The following is a 22,697-nucleotide window of genomic DNA, read 5'->3' on the forward strand; positions in this document are numbered from 1 at the left end:
CTTTCAAGCATTTCTTAGATATATAGTTGATGCTTCTCTCATCAACTTAGATTTTGGGAATTTTGTTATCTTCTGTTCTTTTTGAAGAATGCTAATGAGATGCATTGAGTCATGCAGATGACACATGTGGTCTCTTCAAGTTTACTTAGTAACTTCATGTAGATAAACAAGAAATTATGTCATGGTAATTCATTGACATCTGAAATAGGTGTTCTGGATGAAAAAGTTTCTTACATCTCTTGTCAGCTTTGATTTTGGAATATTTTGAAGAGATGGTTATGCAGATGACATATTTTGTTTGTTTAGCATTTGTCAATACTATCAAGGTCAGATCTTTTTCTAATTTATTTGCCAACATTAAAATAGTATATGTGTTGCCAAAAAAGTTTGAATACCTGCGTTGATAATTCATCAGACTGATCATGTATGTTGATTGTAATGAGAGAAGCCAGTTCGCCTCACATCATGAACATTTAAGACATTACTTATGCATGTTTTATTTGTCTTTTACCTATTTCTAACCTATCTTTGACACTTTGTTGTCATAAATTCTCAGCCTAATTGATTTGATGATAGCTCACAGCCCTTATATCTGGAACTACAGGCTGAAATGAGTGAAACAATATTGTTTAACAATACATCCTAACGTCTTTCACACATTTATAGGAAATTACCCGGTGGTAAGAATTTAGCTGGAAAGTTGTTTATCCTCTAGCTTAATTTTTAATGACTTCACGAAAATATCAACCAAAACAAGGGCAAAATCTGGAACAAAGCATTTGTTAAGGCAACATTGTGGCTTTTTTTTGGTCCTCAAAAAATTCAGGAATAAATTGTCTGTTTTTGGACAATGAAATCAGTTTTCAGTGAAAAAATTCAGTGTCACACAGTCTGTGGCAATTAAAGCTGGTAAAAGATCAAATAGTTTCAGTGGATATCAGAATTGATTGTGTTGTGAATTTGATTCCTTATTGATTCAAATCTTTATATTGGATTCCAGTATATACGACAAAGGATCTACAGATCACAATGCAGGAATTGTGTCCTTTTGAGTGTTCAGTAGAGTATTGGTTTCTTTACAAAATATTGGCTGTGTAGAAATGATTGCACTGATTGATATAACCCTAAACTTCCATGTTTTCCTCAGTTTACATGATCATTAAATTTTGTGTTTAGAACCATCTAGTTTTCGTATGTTAATTTTCAGGGTCCTGTTGACCTATTGATAATTTCTCCGCTCAAAACTGATGAAGTACAGAAGAGATTTTTTGTTGCATTTGCTATTATCAGATTTCAGATATTTTTTAAGTGCCAAAACATAACATTTTAACTTTCTAAGAAAACTAATTTCTTTGCAAAATGGATCAACATCCTTTTATTTGGTGTAGCTGAGTGATTATAGTGCTGGTTCGCTAACTAGGTGTTCCCAGCTTCGAGCCCAATGTTGCCTGAGAATGTTCATCAGGATTTTCCAGCCTGTTATCCCCTTGTCAGTGGTTCAAAACAAAAGGCTGGGCAAGGAAAGGTGTCTAGTCATTTGAATGGGGTAAAAAATTAGGTCAACCAGTATACTCGTTGGTATATATGCACATAGCACACTGCATGTCATGTATTTGGTTATAGAAATTATAATTATTTTTCAATAATTAGCTGTTTCATTATGTTTTTGGTTTGTACAAAGCCTGAAAAAGCTTTTAACTTTTAAGAATTCTGAAAATACAAAACTTTTCAAAGATTGGAAATACAATATCATTTGATTAACATTTCCCAGCATGTGTTTTTCCTATTTATAACTTTCTAAATGTTATGTGTTGGGTCACCATACTTTCTATGTGACATAATGCTGCCATAATTTCTGATTTCTGAAACCAGATATAAACTGTACCTCATTAGTTACATAATCTCACATTAAAATAATGACAGAGTAAGTGGAAATTGGGATGAAGTTTTGGAGTATATTTTTGCAATTTATACCTAGAATGTTTGTTTATAATTTCGCGGAGATGCCTAATTTAATTAATAATACTTGAACTTGTCTGGTTGTGCTTATTAATGTTAAACTTGATGGGAACCTCACTGGCAACTATTTTTTTTAGAATATGCATATTGCTATTACAAACAATAAAAATTGAAGTAAATCTTCTAAGATTTCTGTAATAAAAAAAAGAGTCTTTATTAATTTAATTAAGATGCCACAAACGTTTCTAAATCTTAAAGTGTTGAAAAACTTATAAATAATTAAATTAGTGACAAAGAAAAAACTTCTTTCTCTATGGATGTGATTAACCAAAGTGAGTTTTTTGCATAATTTATGGTGTAAAGTTTTGAAACTCAAAATCTGTTTGGGCAAATATTTTACTCTTGTTTCGGAAAGGTGTGCAAGCGGTCTTATCTGACATGCAAGGAGTTTCTGGTTTTTGAAGCCAGGGTAAAAAAACTGGCATTAACTTGACACAGGTAGACATCTTGGAATCTGAGGCACAAACTAATTTTGCATACTTGCTAGAATTTTATGTATTTGTTTTTGATTTGTGGGAAATCAAAAATTTTATGGTAGACATAGCTATACTGTTCAGGTATAACCGAATGTGTGTTCATGTTTCGATACAGCAAGCTAAAAATGAAACTAAACTTAGTAATCAAACATATTTCTGCTTAATCTTACAAAAGTTTTTTTTTTTAGGGCCAAACGCAGTGTACGTTTAAAAGTTCCATAAATTGTAGCAAGACTATAAAAACAAATTGTCTGACTTGATTATGCGAATAGGTGACATTGTTTGGAATTTAAGATTTAAGATAAGAAACGTTTTAGGAAAATGATTTATGAGATAAAAAAGAGAAGTCATGGTTATTTTGGAAGTAATATACAATAAGAATGCAGTCGAGATACATCAAGTTAACATCATGTTATTATTCATGTTTTGACGATGTTTTGTGTTGTCTCATCTAAATTCATTACCATGCATCTGAAATGTTATCTTTTCATTTAGTAGGTGGGTTTTTAATGTTCTGATTACTTTAAAAGATTACATTTATATGACCAACAATCATCTAATAAATGTTACATTTTATCATTCTTTAAAAAGATATGCACCCTGACCTTACTTATTATAGCACATGATACACAGGGGCCTGGTGCAGGATTTGACATGAGGCTATTTTCTATACACAATATCACACTATCAAGGGTCAGTTTCTCTTAGTTGGTGCAGAAAAGTAAGACATTAATTATTAGCCCTATTTCCTGTATACCTTGCTATATTGTATTTCAAATTTATGATCCAAATAAGGTTCCTAAAATATTTTCCAGTACCCTGTACTGCATATAGTCTTGAAATTATAAGATACATAACAAGTGGTTGCCATGCCCACATTTTACAAGAGATGGATAAACAACAAGCTAAGAAAAACATGAATTTTCAAACAATCAGGGGCCATAATCCAGTAAATAATGATCTGAAATGCGCGAATATCAAAAGGAACATGAGATCTATGGGATATAAACATACATTTTAAGTTTCATCAAAATTGGACAAAAATTGTGACCTCTAGAGGGTTACTTTTACACTATTTGTGTACAAGGAGTGGTCATTTTGTCGGGCAGTTTTGTTTTGATTTTCCCGAAATTCAAACTCAACCTTCATTATGGTGCAACAGTGATATATTTAAACGAATAGAAAGGGTCCACAAGCTAAAAGTTTGATTCCACCAAGTTATGGTCCGAAGTTCGCAAATATCAAACAGAACCAAGATCTTTGGGAAATAAACATATATTTCAAGTTTCGTCAAAATCAGATAAAAATTGTGACCTGTAGATAGTGTCCACAACCAAATTGTAGACAGACGGGCGGGCAGGAGCAACGACAATATATCTCCACATTAAAATGTGGGCATATGAAAGCTATGTTTAAGTAAAACACACCATAAAATAAAGATAACATTTACTGGGCAATAAAATTATTAATACTGATAAAAATAAATGGTCTTTAAACTCAACTTATAAAGAGAGGTACAGTAGATCGTCTATTAAAAATGTTGGAGTCTTTAAAAAGAAATGAAGCTTACACCATATGAACTAAGATACTGTTAATTTAACTAGATGTACCCATATTTTCAATTAAGATGGTGAAATATGACCAATGTTTAGTAGCCAATACAACAAATACCTCTACATGTTATAAGCATGCTTGTTGGGACTATCTCTAACTTAACGGATCAACTCAATCTGTCTGTGGTATCATTTAGAGTTTCAAATTTAACTATTCATACACATACTTACAGGTAATAAAGATTGAGAAAATCTGACTTAATACTTTAACCATGGGTATCTGTTTTAACAGTTTTTGTGAAATATGAGATAGTCTTGTGGGAGTAGATTGTTCAGCTTAGTTGTCATTAAATGCAGGTACCAGTAATGATGATTCATCATATTCTTGACATACCACCAAAGATGGGATTAAAAAAAAATTGTGCAAATTTTCTGCTTGTGAACTGTAAGTTGAGAACAGATTATATTGTCTGTATATTGTTTGTGCTCAGAAGATGATGAGAACTGGATGAAAGTCTTAAATAACATCAAATGTCTACTAAGAACCAATACTCAAACCCCAAGGACAGCTCAAATTTACACCATCAATCATCCACATCAAATATTTTGGTTTCACACTTGGTCTTGTTTTCACCATCATGCAGTTTTTTTTCTCAATGTTTGTTGATAACTCTAGGTCATGACCTCAATTTTCACCTGCTTTCTAAATATTGAGTAGTGGGGGGAACCCTTGAGATCATGCAGTCGAAACCACTCCTTCACACTTGCATGCCTTGGCAGCTGTACCACAACATTCTATTCTATAACAGACATTATAATCTAAAGCATAAACATCAGAACACTCAGCCCACCATACAACTTACCACTCCCGCACAGTTGGAGTAGAACAGTAGGACGCGTTAAACCCCATTTTATTTCATTTCCTTACCGCACCGAGATTTCCATGGGTATAACAGAAAAAGGTGATAACATCTTTATATCATAACATTGACCACATCAGTACAGTTTGATTTTCTTACAATATATATCCCATAATGCTCACTTATATTGACGAAATCTTAGAAATTTCAAGCGGAATGTGTCATATTTTGATTAACAGCATATATGTATCATGACATGCACTTACTCTTAAGCTGTAGTTTTTTTTTTAAGATTCAAAAAAATTCCCAGGGAATGTATCAATTCCAAAAGGATTTTAGCATAATGCCTTAGTATTGAGAAAAAAAATTAAGCACTTTATGTTCTCAGAACTCAACCACAAAGTTTTGATTCTAAACATTACCTTAATTTATTTTATCTTTTGATCATTAAATTTTAGGAATGTATTTTATTAAATTCGTGAATTTAATTTGGCATATTTCCTGGTATAAACCAGTTTAAACTTTTAAACACAGAGGACACTTTGTTTGAAAATATTTATCACGATTTAAAATTATATTTATTATTATTTATAGCCAAATATTAGGAAATCTGTGATTTTATTGCGTAAATAAACTCATTAACTGAGATAAAGAATATGAACTGGTAATATTATAAAATTATTTTATTCAGAGATCTTCAGGCCATTCAATGCCTAAAGAAGTAAATATATCCGATATCAGATGTCCAAGCTTGAAAATGACAATATTAGCAGGGGCGGATCCAGAGGGGGGGTTTGGGGGGGGGGGGGTCGAACCCCCACCCCCCCTGCTCAGCTACATAAATTATTTTGTAAATCAACACTTTTTATGAGAAAAGTTTCTCGGCCGTGTGCTTTATCCTTTATGGTCAGATGTGGGATAGGATGGGCATTCAAAGCATGAGATAATGATATAGACATCATGTGATATCACAATTAATGCTTTGCATCCATGAAATTGAATCCCATGCGGCAGGGGGGGGGGGGAGATACATTGTCTCAGGAACCTGGCAAACCCCCTCCTGCAAAAATTCCTGGATCCACCCCTGATTAGTTATGTACCTAACAAAATTTCAGGCACTGTGAATAGTACCTGTACCAGACATGTATTATAAGCTCATTATTACCACACTGATTTGACGAAACTTGATATATAAGCTTATCTCCCAAAGATCTTGGTTACTTTCGATATTGGCATGTATGGATTATGGTTCCTGATTTTACGAAAAATCTTGTTAGCTTGTTTACACTCTGGAGGTTACTATTTTTATCTGATTTTGATGAAACTTAAAATGTATGTTTATATTCCAAAGATCTTGGCTCCTTTCGATATTGCCGCATATCGGACCATAACTTCTTGGATCATGGCCCCAGATTGTACGAAAAATCACTTTGCTTTAGCTTGTTCTCTATCCATTTCTCCAACTCCTGCAAACACTGGGCATATCTTGGATGGCAACTGCTGTACTATAGATGCTGTGGTTTTCTTAATAAAATCTGATGGCAAGTAAGTGGTACCACTCTGTATTTTCCCTGTAATTGTGCCTCCAGTTGTAGGTAACACACAGCAGCAATATAATGCTAAAATAATAAATTCGATATACATTGGATTTTGATGAACAAACATAAAAACTCTACAGTTGTTCCTTTCAACTTAGTGGAAGAGAAAAACAAATGTTTCAACAATTAAGGTGGTGTTTTCATCGACAACTACTATGGCAAGAATTTGTGAATTAGTCGATGTTGTGCATATAATGTTACCCGTGGATACCCAATACATGAGAAGAAATAATGATTAGTCTACATTATTCTAACATTATGTTATGCATGCTTTTGTAGAGTTCATTGGACCTGATTCACAAAAATATTTTAAAGATGCAACTACATGTATTCCATTGGCTGAGAGTTGAAATCCTGGTACAAATTAAACTATTGGCCAATGAAAGGGCAGAAGTTGTAGAATATTCTAGTTTAAAGAAGCTAAATCGCTAATATTTGAGACCTAGAAATTGATACAAATGGGTAGCAACACATATGATAATGTAATATGAATGTATATAAACTGATTAACATTCAATCATTTCTGTTTTTACTTTAATTTCAAATCAGTTATGTTCGGCAAAATACATCAGAAGTCTCAATCAAATTTCAATCTCTAGCGACTGGTTATTGCAGTCTACATCCATAGTATTTATTGTGCATGCTCTCCAGATAAGAATATGACGTCACTGTTTGACATGACTCATGGAATGCCTAGCCTCGTTCTTTGAGTACCTTGTTACAAATGACGCGGAAACGTATTATGGTACATGATTCATGTACCAATGGTAAAATGTTTATTTTGTCTTAAATATTGGATTTCAGAAGCCCATCTATTCCTGGTAAGATCACAACATCAATGTTGATTTAAATTAACAAATAATTCATATTTTCAGCGTCGAAGGACTAAAATGCTTTCCTTGGCAGCTCTGTGCCCCCACTCTGACAAGTGGGAACTGGTCTTGTAGATACTGTTAAACATGCAGACACAGTTTACTACCTAAAAGATGTCTTACTTGTATTGCATGAAAATTTCCTTTTTGATATCTGATTTGTGTAAAACCTACGACATTAATCTGATATGCACAGGCACTTCTCAGTTATTCCCCTTTATGTTAAAACCCAAGATTTGAACTGCCAACAGAAGGTTATTTGAGGTCAATATCCAGATTATCTATCAACCAGAAAGTGTTATCCTCAATCGACCTAGACAAATATTGAACTAATGTCCGATCATATACAAACTTAATAATTTAATATAGCAATAATCCAACATGGAGCATGGCAACTGTAAACATGGACGCCTATTTTGCAGTTAATATGTCACATGTTGTCAACAACTGGATAATATTTAAGATAAATCTTCTGACCAACTGATTATCCCTTGTAATAGAAGGAATTTGACCTTTTTTCTTATTATTTTTTTTAGCTATCTTTCTTTCTTTGAGTTTTAATAGCAGACTGAAATCTGTAGCCATAAATTTTAGGATTAAACATATTTGTATTATCCTTGTTAAATGTATTCACTGTTATAAAGAAAAGTTCCTTGAAGGATTATTAGACAATCAGGTCAATCCACAAATCTTATTTTTTATATCTGAAAATTTGATATTTCTAATGATCAGGAAAAATAAGATTACAAACTGTCAACGCTATTTGAATATCCTTGTGTGCTATTGTCACATGTTGCATAGTAACCATGTTCATCTTGTCGTTGTCTTTGGAATTAATTAAGAGTCTGTCTTCAGTCAGAGCAGAAAAGTAGGATGTTAAGTCCCATTTCATTTCTACTATTAGACTGATATGTACTTTTTAAATATTTTTGTCATGATTAATTCGACTTAAAGAACAAATTTCTTCTTGTTATCTTTTAAATTGTAAAACAAATAGTAATTTGATGATCCAATTATTAGACAAAAAAAATGTTAACTTTCTGCACTGATCTTATTTTGGAAGCTGCTCTTAATAAAATTGACAGCAGGTGTCGAAATTTCCTAAAATAAAGAACACATGGTTATGTTAGATAACAAAGAATTCCAATACCCAATTCAAAAATAAGCCACTACAGACTAACATGCTATCTTTTTGAAGATAAGATTAATGATGAGCATTTAGAAAATGAAAATTATTTATGATACATTCAGGATCAGGTACATTACCAAGGTAAACATGACTGATCTGTTTTGAAACCTGTTCAAGACGAGGGTAAGAAATATACTTAGTATATGAAGGGCAAAAATAAGAAGTCATGAAAATATATTGATATGTTTGGAAGACTGTTTTCAGGTAAAAAAAAAGTTGTCGTAAGTGATCAATCATTGAGTACAACTCGTTTCTATTTCACTTTGAAAAGCAAAGAATTAGTTTTCTGTTGATGCAAGGATGCCTGAAAGTTAGAGACTGAGAATTTACTTGAAGTATTTGTGTTGTTTAAGCCAAAATGTACTTGTCTCTGAGCCAATCACTGATTGCAGATATTGTTTAGCTAATGATGTAATTCTTGTGTTCTTTCATTTCGCTAATAATGGTGTTGTTTTTACGTCCAAATGTAGGTTGTTGCACTTCTGAATAATAGATATTGTCCTAAATTTAGAATACATCAATATAACAGATCACAACAGATCATAAAAACTATACAACAAGGGGCATTTATTGTTTTAATTAGATCATTAGAACAGTTGATAAAATGATCATAGAAATGATTAATTTTTTATCGTAATGAATTTATTTGCTATTACTACAGCTTAATATGGCTGGGATGGATAGCTGGATACGCTTTAGATCATATTATAAAATAAGTCTGTCATTGAATCAAGCGACTTCTATTCGACAAGGAGAAGGGTTGCTTGCTTGTCCATCCTCGAAGATTTTCTCTGGGTTCTCTGGTTTTCTACCACTGCTAAAAACCCCTATGCGCCAGCAAATTATTGAAATAAAATTGGATGATATGTTAGCCACAAAATATCTCTCTCTCTCTCTCTCTCTCTCTCTCTGATTTTGATATTGATGTATGGTTTGTAAAACATGATTCGAATCCCCGGTTGTACGTGACAAGGAGTAGGATCGCAAAACCTTGTGGGTTTTCTCTGGGTCCTCAGGTTTCCTCCCACTACTAAAGACCCATACGCGCAAGCGAATTATTGAAATAAAATTAAACCATTTGTTAGTCCCGAAATGACCTAGTTTGTGTCGAGTGGACGTTAAACCCCATCTCTCTCTCTCTCTCTCTGTAAAACATGAATAAAACACAACTGTAGTTAGATCCAACCCAACTAGAATAACATTTGACCTGTTTTCATGTTTGCCAAAATCTTTATCTGTACAATTATTTTTGAGACTTGGTTAATTCTATTGGGGATTTAAATATTCTTTTGAACTGAAACGTCTTGAAAAATCTTACAGTGCACTGAAACTTCGGGTTTGGGTTTCACTAGTTCAAAGGAACTTGTTATATGATAATATCAACACCTGATTTTTTTGGCGTTAGTGGTAGAATTTGGTTATTGAATGGTTTATTATATTTATTCCTTATGTAATTAGCCAGAACAGGTGGAAGTGATTAGATGAACGACAAATCTTTTTCCCCCAGAATATAAGATTTTTCCTCCAGAATGTATGTGAGAGCAAGCTCATTCTCCAGAATTTAAGATTAGGTGAGAGAAAGATCATTCCCCAAAATTCAAGATTATGTCAGAGCAAGATCATTCTCCCGAATTTGTGATTAGATGCGAGGAAGATCATTCTATAGAATACAAAATTAGCTGAGAGAAGAAATTTTTATCCAGAATTTAAGATTATTTGAGAGCAAGATCATTCTCTAGAATTCAAGATTATGTGAGAGCAAGCACATTCTCTAGAGTTCAAGAGTATGTGAGAGAAAACTCATTCTCCAGGATTTAATATTAGATGAGATAAAGATCATTGTATAGAATTCAAGATTAGGTGAGAGAAAGATTATTCTCTCAAATGAAAGATTATGTGAAAGCAAGATCATTCCTTAGGATTTAAGATAAGTTGAGATAAGCTAATTTCCCAAAATTCAAGATTAGGTTAGAGAGAAGTTGTTCACCTTGAATGAAAAATTAGTTAAGATAGAAAAATCTTACACAGAATTTAAGATTTGTTGAGAGAATGTAATGTAAGCATTTTGCCCAGATATTAATGGTGAGAAAGGCTCAATTCCCATAATTCAATGTAAGATTAGGCGAGGGAAGATCATTCCCCAGAATGTATATTTACTTGGCAGTAAACTGAAATAGTCTCCCAATTACAATCCATCTAGACAAGGGGGGTTGGGTTGCTGAATGGTTAGCATGTGCGCACTGTACCATAAAGTCTGTCATATTGAGTCAACTGGCGTGGTTTCGAATCCCTGGTTGTAGGTGGCAAGGAGTAGGGTCGCCTGTCCAACCTGGTGGGTTTTCTCCGGGTCCTCCAGTTTCCTCCCACTGCTAAAGACCCCTACGCGCAAGCGAATTATTGAAATAAAATTAAACCATGTGTTAGTCCCAAAATGACTTAGTTTGTGTCGAGTGGACGTTAAACCCCATTTCTCTCCCTCTCTCCATCTGGACAATTTTGTTTTTGGTGTTTCTTTATTGGATAGTTGGTTTACTGATGAGGCTGGTTGTTGGTGTGTACATGAACCTTACCCAAGTAGACGGTTTACTCTTGGGTCATGTTGTTAGTTTTGGTTTACTCAGTACCTGAGTTGTTAGTGGCAAGACTTGATGTCTTACATTTGTTATTTGTTTACCAAAGTTTTACAGTAACTTGTGAATTATGTATTAATTAGTACAAGAACTACAATCGCTAGCTGATGCTATGTAGATCTTTGTCTAATTAGTCATCAGATTTAGAAAATGTTTCTCAAATTGTTAAAAGGATAAAAAAAAAAAAAAATTCCCATGCTATTTGGCAGCATCATTGCAAAAAGATATTGACAAAAAGCCTGTAAATAATTTCTTGGGTTTCGTTTTAGAGTTTTAGTGTTAGTAACTTGCTTGTTTCCATAAATAGTTTCTGAAATCATTCCAGAAATGTTGCAGAATGATACAAAAATGATTGCATATTACTTATGCAACAAAAAGCACAGCTGAATTCTGCCACATGTTTAGTTGTTGTTATGATATATAAAATTTAATTGTCAACATTTGAGAAATTATTAAATATTACATGAATTCAGTCCTATCAATTACAAGTTGACACGACTGACACATTGAAACTCAACATGATATCAACATCTAGTGATGTGGGAGATAAGGTGGTCGAATGAATGGTTTAACTTATGTGCTAACTGTGCTTTAGATCATAAGGCCTGTCATTGAGTCAAGTGGAACTAAAACCATCTCTCTCTCTCTGTGGAATGATTGAATCTTGGGGTTACTTTCCTATATACTCTATGAAGTTTATCTGACATGCAATAAGCCAAGTTATTTTGTTCCAGTAAGCAGACAACCGTTATATAAGTTTCCTGAAGATGTGCATAAGAGCTGTTTGTCGGGAGTAACCTGTAGCCACCCACACTATAAAACTGCCAAAACATTTATTAAATTGCTGATGATTTCGGCACCACTGCAATCAATGTTTGATAAAGATATTGTTTCTGACAGTTAGAAATTGGCAGTGTTTTGTTATTCAGGGTTCAAAAATTTTGAATAAGGAATAACAAGACAGAACTTGTTTCGTTTTTCCGGATTCAAATAAAATTATTATTTTTTCTTAGAAATTTCATATCATTAAAAAACACAACAAGGATTATATTTCATATCATTATTGTCCATTTTTTGTTTAATTGATTTGCAAGAAGGATGACCCAGCGATACAAAAACAACCCTCTTTTCACTTTTATGTCATAAAACAATCCATTTTGCTTTTCGAGCTTGAATAACGAATATCAAGACAAGACATGTTTTGTTATTCGGGATTCAAATTTGGATAGCGAGACAGAACTTGTTTCGTTTTTTGGGATTCAAATAAAATTATTATTTTTTCTTAGAAATTTCACATCATTATTGTCCAGGATGGGGGGGTTTGACATATATTCCTTTGGATGAGAAGAAAAACAGGGGGTCCTGTGTAGTGTGTATGTAAAAAAAACTGTGACAGAGGAAATTCGAAACAAGAGTAGGCTGTGGGGCCGCCGTCTGGGAAAAATTAGTTAGCCCAGTCAGTACGATGTTAAACCCCATTTCATTCCATATAGGCCTACTGCTGAGGCATCCTCCTTAGAAGTCTTTTTACAATACCAAATAACGAAGCACATTCTGTCTCGTTATCATTATTCAAACTTTGAATCCCGAGTAATGACACACCTTTTGTTTCGTTATTCACCAATAGCGGGTAACGATTTAACTTCACACTGCCTGAAGCACTGCTATAAGAGCATAATGCCCCCCAAACCCCACTGCATCACATATGCCAGCATTCATTTCCCTTTTTGGACATTAATGCATTAAATAGAAAGTGCTCACTCCCAAAATGTCAAAAAAATCTGAATATTATTCCTGAAATGTTGCCTTAAATAGATATAGTCAACCCCCTTTTAAATATTAAATTCTACCTGTTCTTCTATCCTGTGTGCATCATGTATTCAATAACTTACAACTACAGGACATGATATCTATCTTGACCTTATACAGAGAGGATTAAGTACATATTTATCATAAACAAAAAGTGCTGATTTTGTTTCACAAAGGTTTTATTCTCCTGTTACCATGAAATCATTAGTATTTGGCTAAGTGCCAGAATTGTGTGGGTTTCTATGCATGTTAATTTGGTGAAGTATATATATTCATTTACTGTAGGTTTATGGGTCAAAGACATTTATAATGAATCTACCTTATTTATTGCCTTGGAATAAAATGTATTTTCTCTTCTTTCTTTTGTGATATATATATACAGAGAGCTTCCTGCTATATATGTCTAGTTAAAAACTAGATAATGTAAAGGGAATTTGCTGAAAATTTCAGTCAAATTGATCCACCCTGATCCGAGTATTTACTGATTGAATTATGGGCCTAGCCTCTATCATCATTACTGAAGTCGGTACGATAAAAAACATAGTCTCGATTATCCATTTTTTTATTTAATGAGAAGCAGGAGACCGGGTTCTTATCCAGTAAATATCGCAGGCTAGCGATGCCATCGAGAGTTGATTATGGTATGGATAAGTTAATTAATGTCTAATTAATAATTTAGATAACATTTCAGGCCTAAAGAGAAAGACCTGCAATTGGCAGATTTAGCTCTTGCATAATGTATGTTTAAGTTCAACATAATGTTAAAAGTGTAAGTGCAGAAGGACCATGCCACTCACAAACAATTACAAACCTACAGACAGTACACAATTACACAGACACCTCAAACAAAAAACGCACATATCAGATCAAGTGAATGGATCCAAGGGTGAGGGTGAGGGTGGGGGTGGGGGTGGGTGGGGGGGGGGATTTAGCTGTAAGAGTCCACTGTGCTGTATAGTCCCGGCAGGCCTATAGTGACACAGGCATCACTCAAAATGAAAAACAAACTAACAATAGGGCGCAAGTCATGATTCAGACTACCGCCGACCAATACTTTTACCGACGACCGTCGTGAAATTACCGCCGACCAAATACTTTTTACCGCCGACCGCATTGTAATGACTTTCGATCGTAACATAATTACCGCTGACCAAATACTTGTTGCCGCCGACCAAATGCTTAATTATTCCTTGTTACCGCTGACTATATAAAATTAATTAAGTTATTAATATTAGTGACAAATAAATAGATTCGGTTAAATACACAGAGTTTGATAAAAATATAGATTTTATTATATATAAATATGGTCGACAACCCTAACCCTCGCACTAATAAAAGATAGGCCTAAAATGTTATTTATTTATAACCAGTAGCTGAAACAATCTTGATATATTTGCCCTTCAATATCTAAATTGTAGTTTTGTCCTTCCATATTCTTTAAAATATATATGAATGTTTTTCGACAGTTGTACGTGATTACACCTCCAATAAAAAATAACATTCTTGTTGTATTCCCTTTTTTTAAAAAAAAACAACAACCGTAAAATAGTCGGCGGTAACAAGGAATCATTCCTCCTACTGCTAAAGACCCCTACGCGCAAGCGAATTATTGAAATAAAATTAAACCATATGTTAGTCCCGAAATAACCTAGTTTGTGTCGAGCAGATGTTAAACCCCATCTCTCTCTCTCTCTCTCTCTCTCTCTCTCTCCTGGCTTAAAACCTGTGAATATTCTCCCACGTCATTTCGAACACTGATTACAAAAACCAGAAATGAAACTGGGTTTAACGTCCTACTTTTCTGCACAAACTGGGATAATGAAGACAGTTAATACGCCATGCAGGGACAATTGTCAAGGCAGCGGGGTTGCCGAATACTCTTCATCGATTTTCATCTGTCAGGGGTTCTTTTACGTACACGTCAATGAGTAGTAGGTGAATCATTAAGCATTTGGTCGGCGGTAACAAGTATTTGGTCGGCGGTAATTATATTACGGTCGAAAGTCATTATAATGCTGTCGGCGGTAAAAAGTATTTGGTTGGCGGTAATTACACGACGGTCGGCGGTAAAAAGCATTTGGTCGGCGGTGGTCGGCGGTTAAAAGTACTAAAAATGGCACATAACAAAGTTTATGTACTCTTTTAATCAATTAGATGTTTTCTCAATTAACTGTTAAATAATCAATCTGAGTGTATATTATTAGGGTGGATTAAGCTGTGAGGAATTTCACATTTTCCAAGAAATGCAAATTTTTTAATTATGCATACTTACTTTAAATTCAACAATGAACTTGATGTAAAATAAAGCATTTCAATCAACTTTCTATACAATCCCCTAACCCCTACTGTATTTTTTTTTCTTTAAAAAAAAATGTGATTTTTATGCCAGATTTTTTTCAAAGGATGGGCGTTAAAAGAACTGTGTGCCTAATGATTGCATCTTGATTTAGTAGACTCATTATAATAAAGATGGTAGACTTATTAAGTCGTTTTTTAATCTACATCAGGTGTATTATGATGTTAAAATAATTCTAGGTGAATGAGTTCTTTTTGCAAATACATGTTGTTTTTTTAGTCAGACTAATAAGCACATTAAATGCTTTCAACAGGTATTGAAAAAAACGGCAGTAGATCAATATACATGGCACTTAGCATCAATCCAACACTTTTGATGGAGCAAAAGTGCATATTTTCAATGCTTCAGTTTGGAGGAAATGAAATAAAATGAAATGGGGTTTAACGTCCTACTGTTCTGCTCCAACTGGGCTAATGAAGACCGGCAGTTTGTTAAAGGGCTGCAGTGGTTGGTTGGTAGCACTAAACAACAACCAGAATGTTTTGGTTCGATTCACAGAACCTTCAGGCCTGGTTCTCACTTGTGATGGATGTTGAGTAATGTAAGATGGCTTAGATGAAAAACCTACGCTGCATGTACAAAACGGTGGTGAATGTAGAAAATTCCCATTTCAGTTTGAATTAGAAGAGTAGATTAAAACGCTGCATAAAAATAAAATTAATGTATGTTAAATCCATGCCATGGACCTATTATGCTTGCTGAACTTATTGTATCCATGTTCTGTTTTCATTTTTTCTTGTTATCAAAGTTTGATATTCTAAATTCTTTAAGAGGGCAAATACATTACAAAAAAGAGTGTAAAGTTTGTGATTATGCATTCATAGTTCATTATAAAAACTGTACTAAATTCTATGGAATGAAACTTTCCAACTAGCTTACCATATTTCTCAGAACTTTGCAACATGTTTCAAATATTATGCTGAATAGCTAAACACATGCATTTGGTGTTTATTGCCATAATGTTGCTACCAAACTAGCTGTGGATTTTATGGTGGTCTCAAATAGCGGAATTATATCTATTGCAAAGATAAACCATCACACCAAAATGACATGGTTTAATTATGTCTTTACCTGTTTTAACCTGCCATGGTACATTCTGCAATCAGATTTAGAATTTGTTAATAGTGAAAGAATCGTTTCACTGTGATATTTATCACAATGATGGTGCTGATATATTCTAGTTTGGCAGATAGTTATGTTCGGTTAGATTTTTTTTGCAATTTAAGAGTTTATAATATGACATTTGCAAAAATATATGAAAAAACTGTGAGGGCAATTATATTATTCTATTTCAGTAGCACTTAATTGGTGCAAGATTTGTCTTCATGTGTTACCTTACTTTACTAAAAGCTATTAGGGATACAACATATATGTACAAGTATAAGAAAAAGAAGAGTTAAAATATGACTCATGACTATGATAGTGCACTTTATTAATGAAAGTCATTCAAGCATTAATTTAAATAATTGGTTATTAGTTTTTGCGATACCAGCTGTTCTTGTACGGATGTAATGCATCAAGTTTAATCTTTTATGAGAAAAGAATGATTATCATTAACAGTAAGTCTCCATTTAATAGTATAATAACATATATTATAGTATAGGGCATGGGCAATTGGTGCCCATTCAAACTTGGTTAGAGCTGAAGAATTTGACTCAAGTTTGCAGATCAGCCTTTTGTTAATACCATGGTGTGGGTTGTAGAATGGCCAGTCATTGTCTTGCCTTGAATGACATTTTATCTCTCCAGAATTAATGCATACATTTTTTTTAGGAATAAAAGACCTTAATACTTTGTCATCCATGCTTAGCATCTGGTCCATCTAATTCTTCACATACTGGTCTCAAAAGTGAAGTGTTTAGAACATATCTGACCATTGGTATTTCAGCAACTCTCTATTGACATTCTCACCATATAACCTTCTAGCCAGGCCTATAATATATTATTCTGATAAATAATATTATGACTGGTTGTAAATAGTGGATGTAAATCAACACCAAACCTTTACTTCAGGTGTAAATAGACCTCTGTTAACACATCTTACTAGATACAATTATATATTAGTGTACATCAGTCACTATTGACCATCTCACAGACTCATTGTTAACATTGTAAATTTATACCACCTTCTTAAACATGTTCTTATTCATACAAGTGCTGCTTTCAAACACTTACTTGTGTGAACAATTGGTATAGGCTTTATTTCTTGAAGTATATATATATATTTGAAGGTGTTGGTAATGAACAGCCTTTGACAAATTGTAACTTGTCTCAATAATGTTCTTGTCTTTGTCCAAATATAGGGTTCGTTTACTTTGAATTTATATATTTGAAGGTTTTGTTGATAATGAAGGTTCTTTGACAGACAGTAACTTGTTTTGATGATGTTCTTTTCTTAGACCAAATATTTGTTATATATTGCTTTAAACAAGCTCTGAGTGTTGTTTTTAAATAGTTTACAGGTGATTTGGTGTTCAGAAATTTTTTCGCTGTTGTATCAGTGAACAAATTATGTGACATATTGTAACTAGACTCAATGTTGTTCATGTTAATGACATACCTTTTGTGTTTGCATCATTTTGCTTTTGTTAAGGAGAATCTGAAATGGTTAAGACTCACTCATTCATTGTGTTAAGTGCTTGTCAAATTATGTTCCACCCTTGCTCCTGAAATTACTTAATTTGTAAATACTGGGTGTTTATTTATCATCATCATCATCATACTAAGGTCTGTGTTTTAGTACTGACCAACATCTGATAGTTATTGTATACTTTTAAGATTAGAAGCAGATGCACATGTTTCAGGTAAACCTCTACTTGAAAGTGCTGTTGCCAATCATGCATATTTCTTCAGACAATATCTTATTATTCCCAGCTTAATCCACTCTAAAATGTACTTAAATTTATTATTTAACCTTTAATCAATGGTAGATAAATGCCTGGCTTGGATTTAATCAGATTAAGAAAAGGCCCATTAATGTATTTTATGTTACACATATAGGTGGAGCTGACTTGTTTATATTGGAAATTTTTAATTCATATCTTTGTAAATACTAAACAGAACTGAACCATTTTTAGACTGATATTCCTTTTAGTGATTCAACTTCATAATATTCTAGTTTGGAAAGGATTCAAAATCCCCCAAATGCTCAGTTTAACGTGGCATGGGAATATAGAGTTGTAGATTTTATAAAATTCATTGATTTCTAATTAAAATTCAATCTGCCAGTAACATAAAGTTAGGCTGACATAAATTTAAATTCAGTTTAACATGACATATGAATATATCGTTATAGATTTTATGTTATTAAAGTGCAGTAGTTTATGAGTATCTTATCTTATATTTGATAACATGGTGTGCATGATTTCTCATCATATCACAGCTCAATGTCATCACATTTTAAAAGGGTTTTAATAAACTCTTACTGCCTGCGATATGTCCTGTAATTGTATTATTAGTCTTTAGATAGTTGGCACTAACCACTATTGATATAATTTCTATATCTAGAGATACGGTAATAGTAAGTCAACAGTCTATTCGGAGAATCAACACACCAACACTTCACAAATAAAACAATTTTCTCTAATTAATTCTATTTGCTATAACTGATCTGATAAAATTACTCTATCAATATGGATAGCCGATGTCTGCTATGAATTAATTAATTCAACTATTTCATTGCTCGATTTGTTATGAAAGACAGCACACTGAACCACAAACTGTATAAAATGTGTGTGTGGAATATTCCTGACATGTCTAGATGTATTCCAGGTCATGACAATTTTGTAAAAACTGATGATTTCAAATTTTTACAGAGTTATGAAGGAAAAAATAAGTTGATATGTCATAAACTCAAATTGAACTAAAAAACCATACCATATGACAATGTTTTAATGTAACTCCCTTATATAGTAAAGCTACAAGATATTAACCAACCAGTATTATTCAAATAAAATTTACATTTATGCACCAACTTGGCTAATCGAATAAGGTCATACATCATGCAGTGTGCTATGATGGGAATTTTGCCTTGACATGGGGGGATCTTTAACATGTAGCCAATGGTATACTGGTGTACTCATTGACGTTTTATCAATGAACCCTTAAATTGGTGTAGATAGGTAGCACATTAAATCCCCATTCCCTTTTCTTTATGAAAAACACTAATATAATTGTAATGTGTCTGTGTTTAAAGTTATCTGAAGTACTTTTATTATATTTCTAATTCATCATAATCATCCACTTTGCAGCTGTTGATGTCAGTCTTAGTGGGTTTTTTTTAACGTGTATTGCATAATTTAATACATACATTGTGTTGGATTGCATTAACTGGCATTGCCACATTAATTCCTACATAAAATTCAGAGGGGTGAAAGATAACATTTTCAGTTTTGGAGTTGTTTTCTGGAAATTCATAGAAATTGAAAGAATCTATCGGTATTAAATATTGGATGTAGTGAGTTATGTTTTAACTCGAAAATAAGATAAAGCATTTAAGATAATGTGAAGTATCAGTTATGATGTGTTTACATTTCTGAAGTTAAATGTATGTGTATGTCAGAGAATTACCCCAGCAAAAAAAGTTCAGGAATTGATTTCACAGCCTTTTAAAATTATGCCAATTTTTTGACAAAAACATTTGTCAGGGAGATCTTTTCAAGAATGCATGAAGACCTTGAGAATTACAGCACTAATTATTATACAATATTGTGTCTAGAAATTCAAAAAGTTAATTTGACCTTAAAGGAGCCAAATCTCTAATCTTTGGCACCTAGAAATGGACACAAATAGGTCACATCTGGTTTATCCAGTCTACACTGGTAGTATTCGCATGTGGAATATGTTTAGCCTCGTTCATCAAGTCACTTCATTACAAATGGCACTGAAAAGCATTCTGGCACGCAATTAGTGTGCCAATTTTAAAATGTTCATTTTGTCTTAAATATTGGATATCAGATGTCCATCTTTTCCCGGATAACAACATCAATGTTGATTCAAACTGACCAACAGTCGTGTTTGCAATACTGAAGAATGTGGATGATACTGAATTAGAGACTTAATGAAGGAATAATGACCTGACACGGACAACTGTCTTGTCATTCGGATGGGACAGAAAATGAGATCCCCTGCACACATTCGCTTGCACGTAAAAAATTCCTTGGCAGTTGATATTTGATATAAGAGTAGGCCATATCGCCGCTGTACGGGCAAAATTTGCCTCATAGCACACTGTATGACATGACCGCCTTCATTATGTCAGAGCAGAACACATAGGACATTCAACCCCATTTCATTTCATTCCTTTAAGTGTCAACTACATCGAGGTACTTGACCCTTTTGGTTTAGAGGGTTCTGTGGATGTTGCCATGTTTATAAAAATATGACCAGCAAAAAAGGAATGAATAATATATGGAAGGTTGCATGTAGAATTTTAACACATAACATATACCAAATGTGGGGCATGATGAAATATTTAAGTGCCCACTATTACATTGATAAATTGAATGGAATGAACTTATCAGGGAGATTTTAATAAGACTTAACATGGGGATCAAGTACTGTAACTACTGCTGAACATTGGAACAATTTGAAACGTATTATTCATTTTTATTTTTATTACAGATGTCAACGAATGTGCTGTAAACAATGGTGGTTGTGAAAAAGGATGCTGCAATACGATTGGTTCTTTCATATGTAAATGTCCAGCAGGTTACAATTTAGCTCAAGATGGACGACGGTGTCGAGGTTAGTTCCCATGTGCACTTTCTTTAATATAGGCATGGTATTAGAATAATTATGTAGGTCTTTGTTTTGATAGTCAGTTTGGAGCAGACGTCACACACCTTTCCATTCCAATAGTTATTTCAAAGTTAAATTACAATGTCATACATGTAATTTGAAATGGAAAAGTAGCATATTGTGAAGATCTTGGTTAATGGTCATCTCAATATTGATAGCAAATCTTAAAGCAGCACCATTACAGAATTAGTCTTGAAACAGCTCATATTTATTGCCTCACAGTTTCTACAGTTTGGCCTTGCATAATAGTGAAACCATCCTTAGAGTAGAGTACTATGATTCTAAAGAGCATTCGTCCTGGTAACTACCTATCCCAATGTAAAAAAACAAACTATAGAGTACCTTTAGATGGTAGTCTGACGTTTTGACCATAGCAGCATCAGTGGCTGAAATGCTGTACATTCAATTAGACAATTAGAAATAAAGTGTAGTAGGATATTTGATGTGTGTTTTTTTAGTCAACAGACCTTTATTTATTAGATGTAGATACAAGTAGATATTTTTTTTTGGCATTTGTTTATCTAGATGTTGATGAATGTCGTAATCACAATGGTGGGTGCCAGTATAAATGTGTCAATACGGACGGTGGCTTCACCTGTGAATGTCCAAGCGGTCAACGGATACATGCTGATGGACGATCATGCATTGGTAAGGTTTCTTTTATCATGTCTATAGATATAGTAAGTTATCATATACCTGATGTTAAAGTCAGAGAACATTGTCAGGAATTTGAATTGCTAATTATTTTCGCTGCCTTAATGTTAGTTTATAATTCATTTCATGTATGTTACGTGATGGACAAATAGTGTTGATAAACAGGACTATTTGAATTAAAGAACTAAAGGAAATCATCCAAACATACATGGTGAATGCACGATGATGTTAATGCAGCATCTGTGAAAGGCATTGCTCATCAAAGCTTTTTGCTTTAGATGCGTACAATTGATAAGGCCAAACCAAACTGAATTTTAAAGTTTGTTTCTTTGCGGTGGGGAAAAAATACTTTGTTGCTTGCAAAAAAATCTTTTAGTACCTCTTAAGTTTTGGAATATTAAACAAAAGATTATTTTAAGAGACTTTGGTGACTATTTATTTATCAAGACCCTTACCTAAAAATTAAATTGTTTTGGCCTCATCATGGAAAATTCATAAAATAAAATTCACTTACATGTATCTTCTATCTTCAGTAAAAAATGATCATTTTAGAAACACTTTTTTTCATACTAGTACTATACATATTTCTTAGGAAATGATTCTAATTATTTAATTTGTTAAATATATGGTTTGTTCTATGCCTCATTTAACTTGCTTGTTTCAATTATTATTATTATAACTGATTATAAATCAATGTAATTCTCGTCTGAAATTTATGTATTAATCATTTTGCCATGTAGGAAATTGTTACAATTTGTTATTGAAACATTATCAATTACTTTTCATATCATGATCTCATAAATTTTATCAGCATGAGATATGACTTCCTTAGATATATTATTTTGTATAACTTTATTGGCTTTATAAATGTTGTTTTGTCAT

The 22,697-nt window shown here is 33.2% G+C and overlaps 1 protein-coding gene across 16 annotated transcripts in view; it reads left to right on the forward strand.

Moving 5' to 3' along the window:
* The window catches only part of LOC126827704 (multiple epidermal growth factor-like domains protein 6), a 196,546-nt gene that overhangs the window by 118,191 nt on the left and 55,658 nt on the right, over positions 1 to 22,697 (forward strand). For 14 of the 16 annotated variants that reach the window (XM_050557170.2, XM_050557174.2, XM_050557169.2 and 11 more), the window contains exons 5-6: positions 20,985 to 21,107; positions 21,687 to 21,809. In XM_050557170.2, coding sequence (XP_050413127.2) covers positions 20,985 to 21,107; positions 21,687 to 21,809 — 246 coding nt within the window. The remainder of the gene's footprint in view (positions 1 to 20,984; positions 21,108 to 21,686; positions 21,810 to 22,697) is intronic. The other 2 variants (XM_050557179.2, XM_050557185.2) reach the window with 1 other exon arrangement.

The sequence above is a fragment of the Patella vulgata genome, chromosome 7 (genome assembly GCF_932274485.2).
Source record: "Patella vulgata chromosome 7, xgPatVulg1.2, whole genome shotgun sequence".
Taxonomy (NCBI): domain Eukaryota; kingdom Metazoa; phylum Mollusca; class Gastropoda; family Patellidae; genus Patella; species Patella vulgata.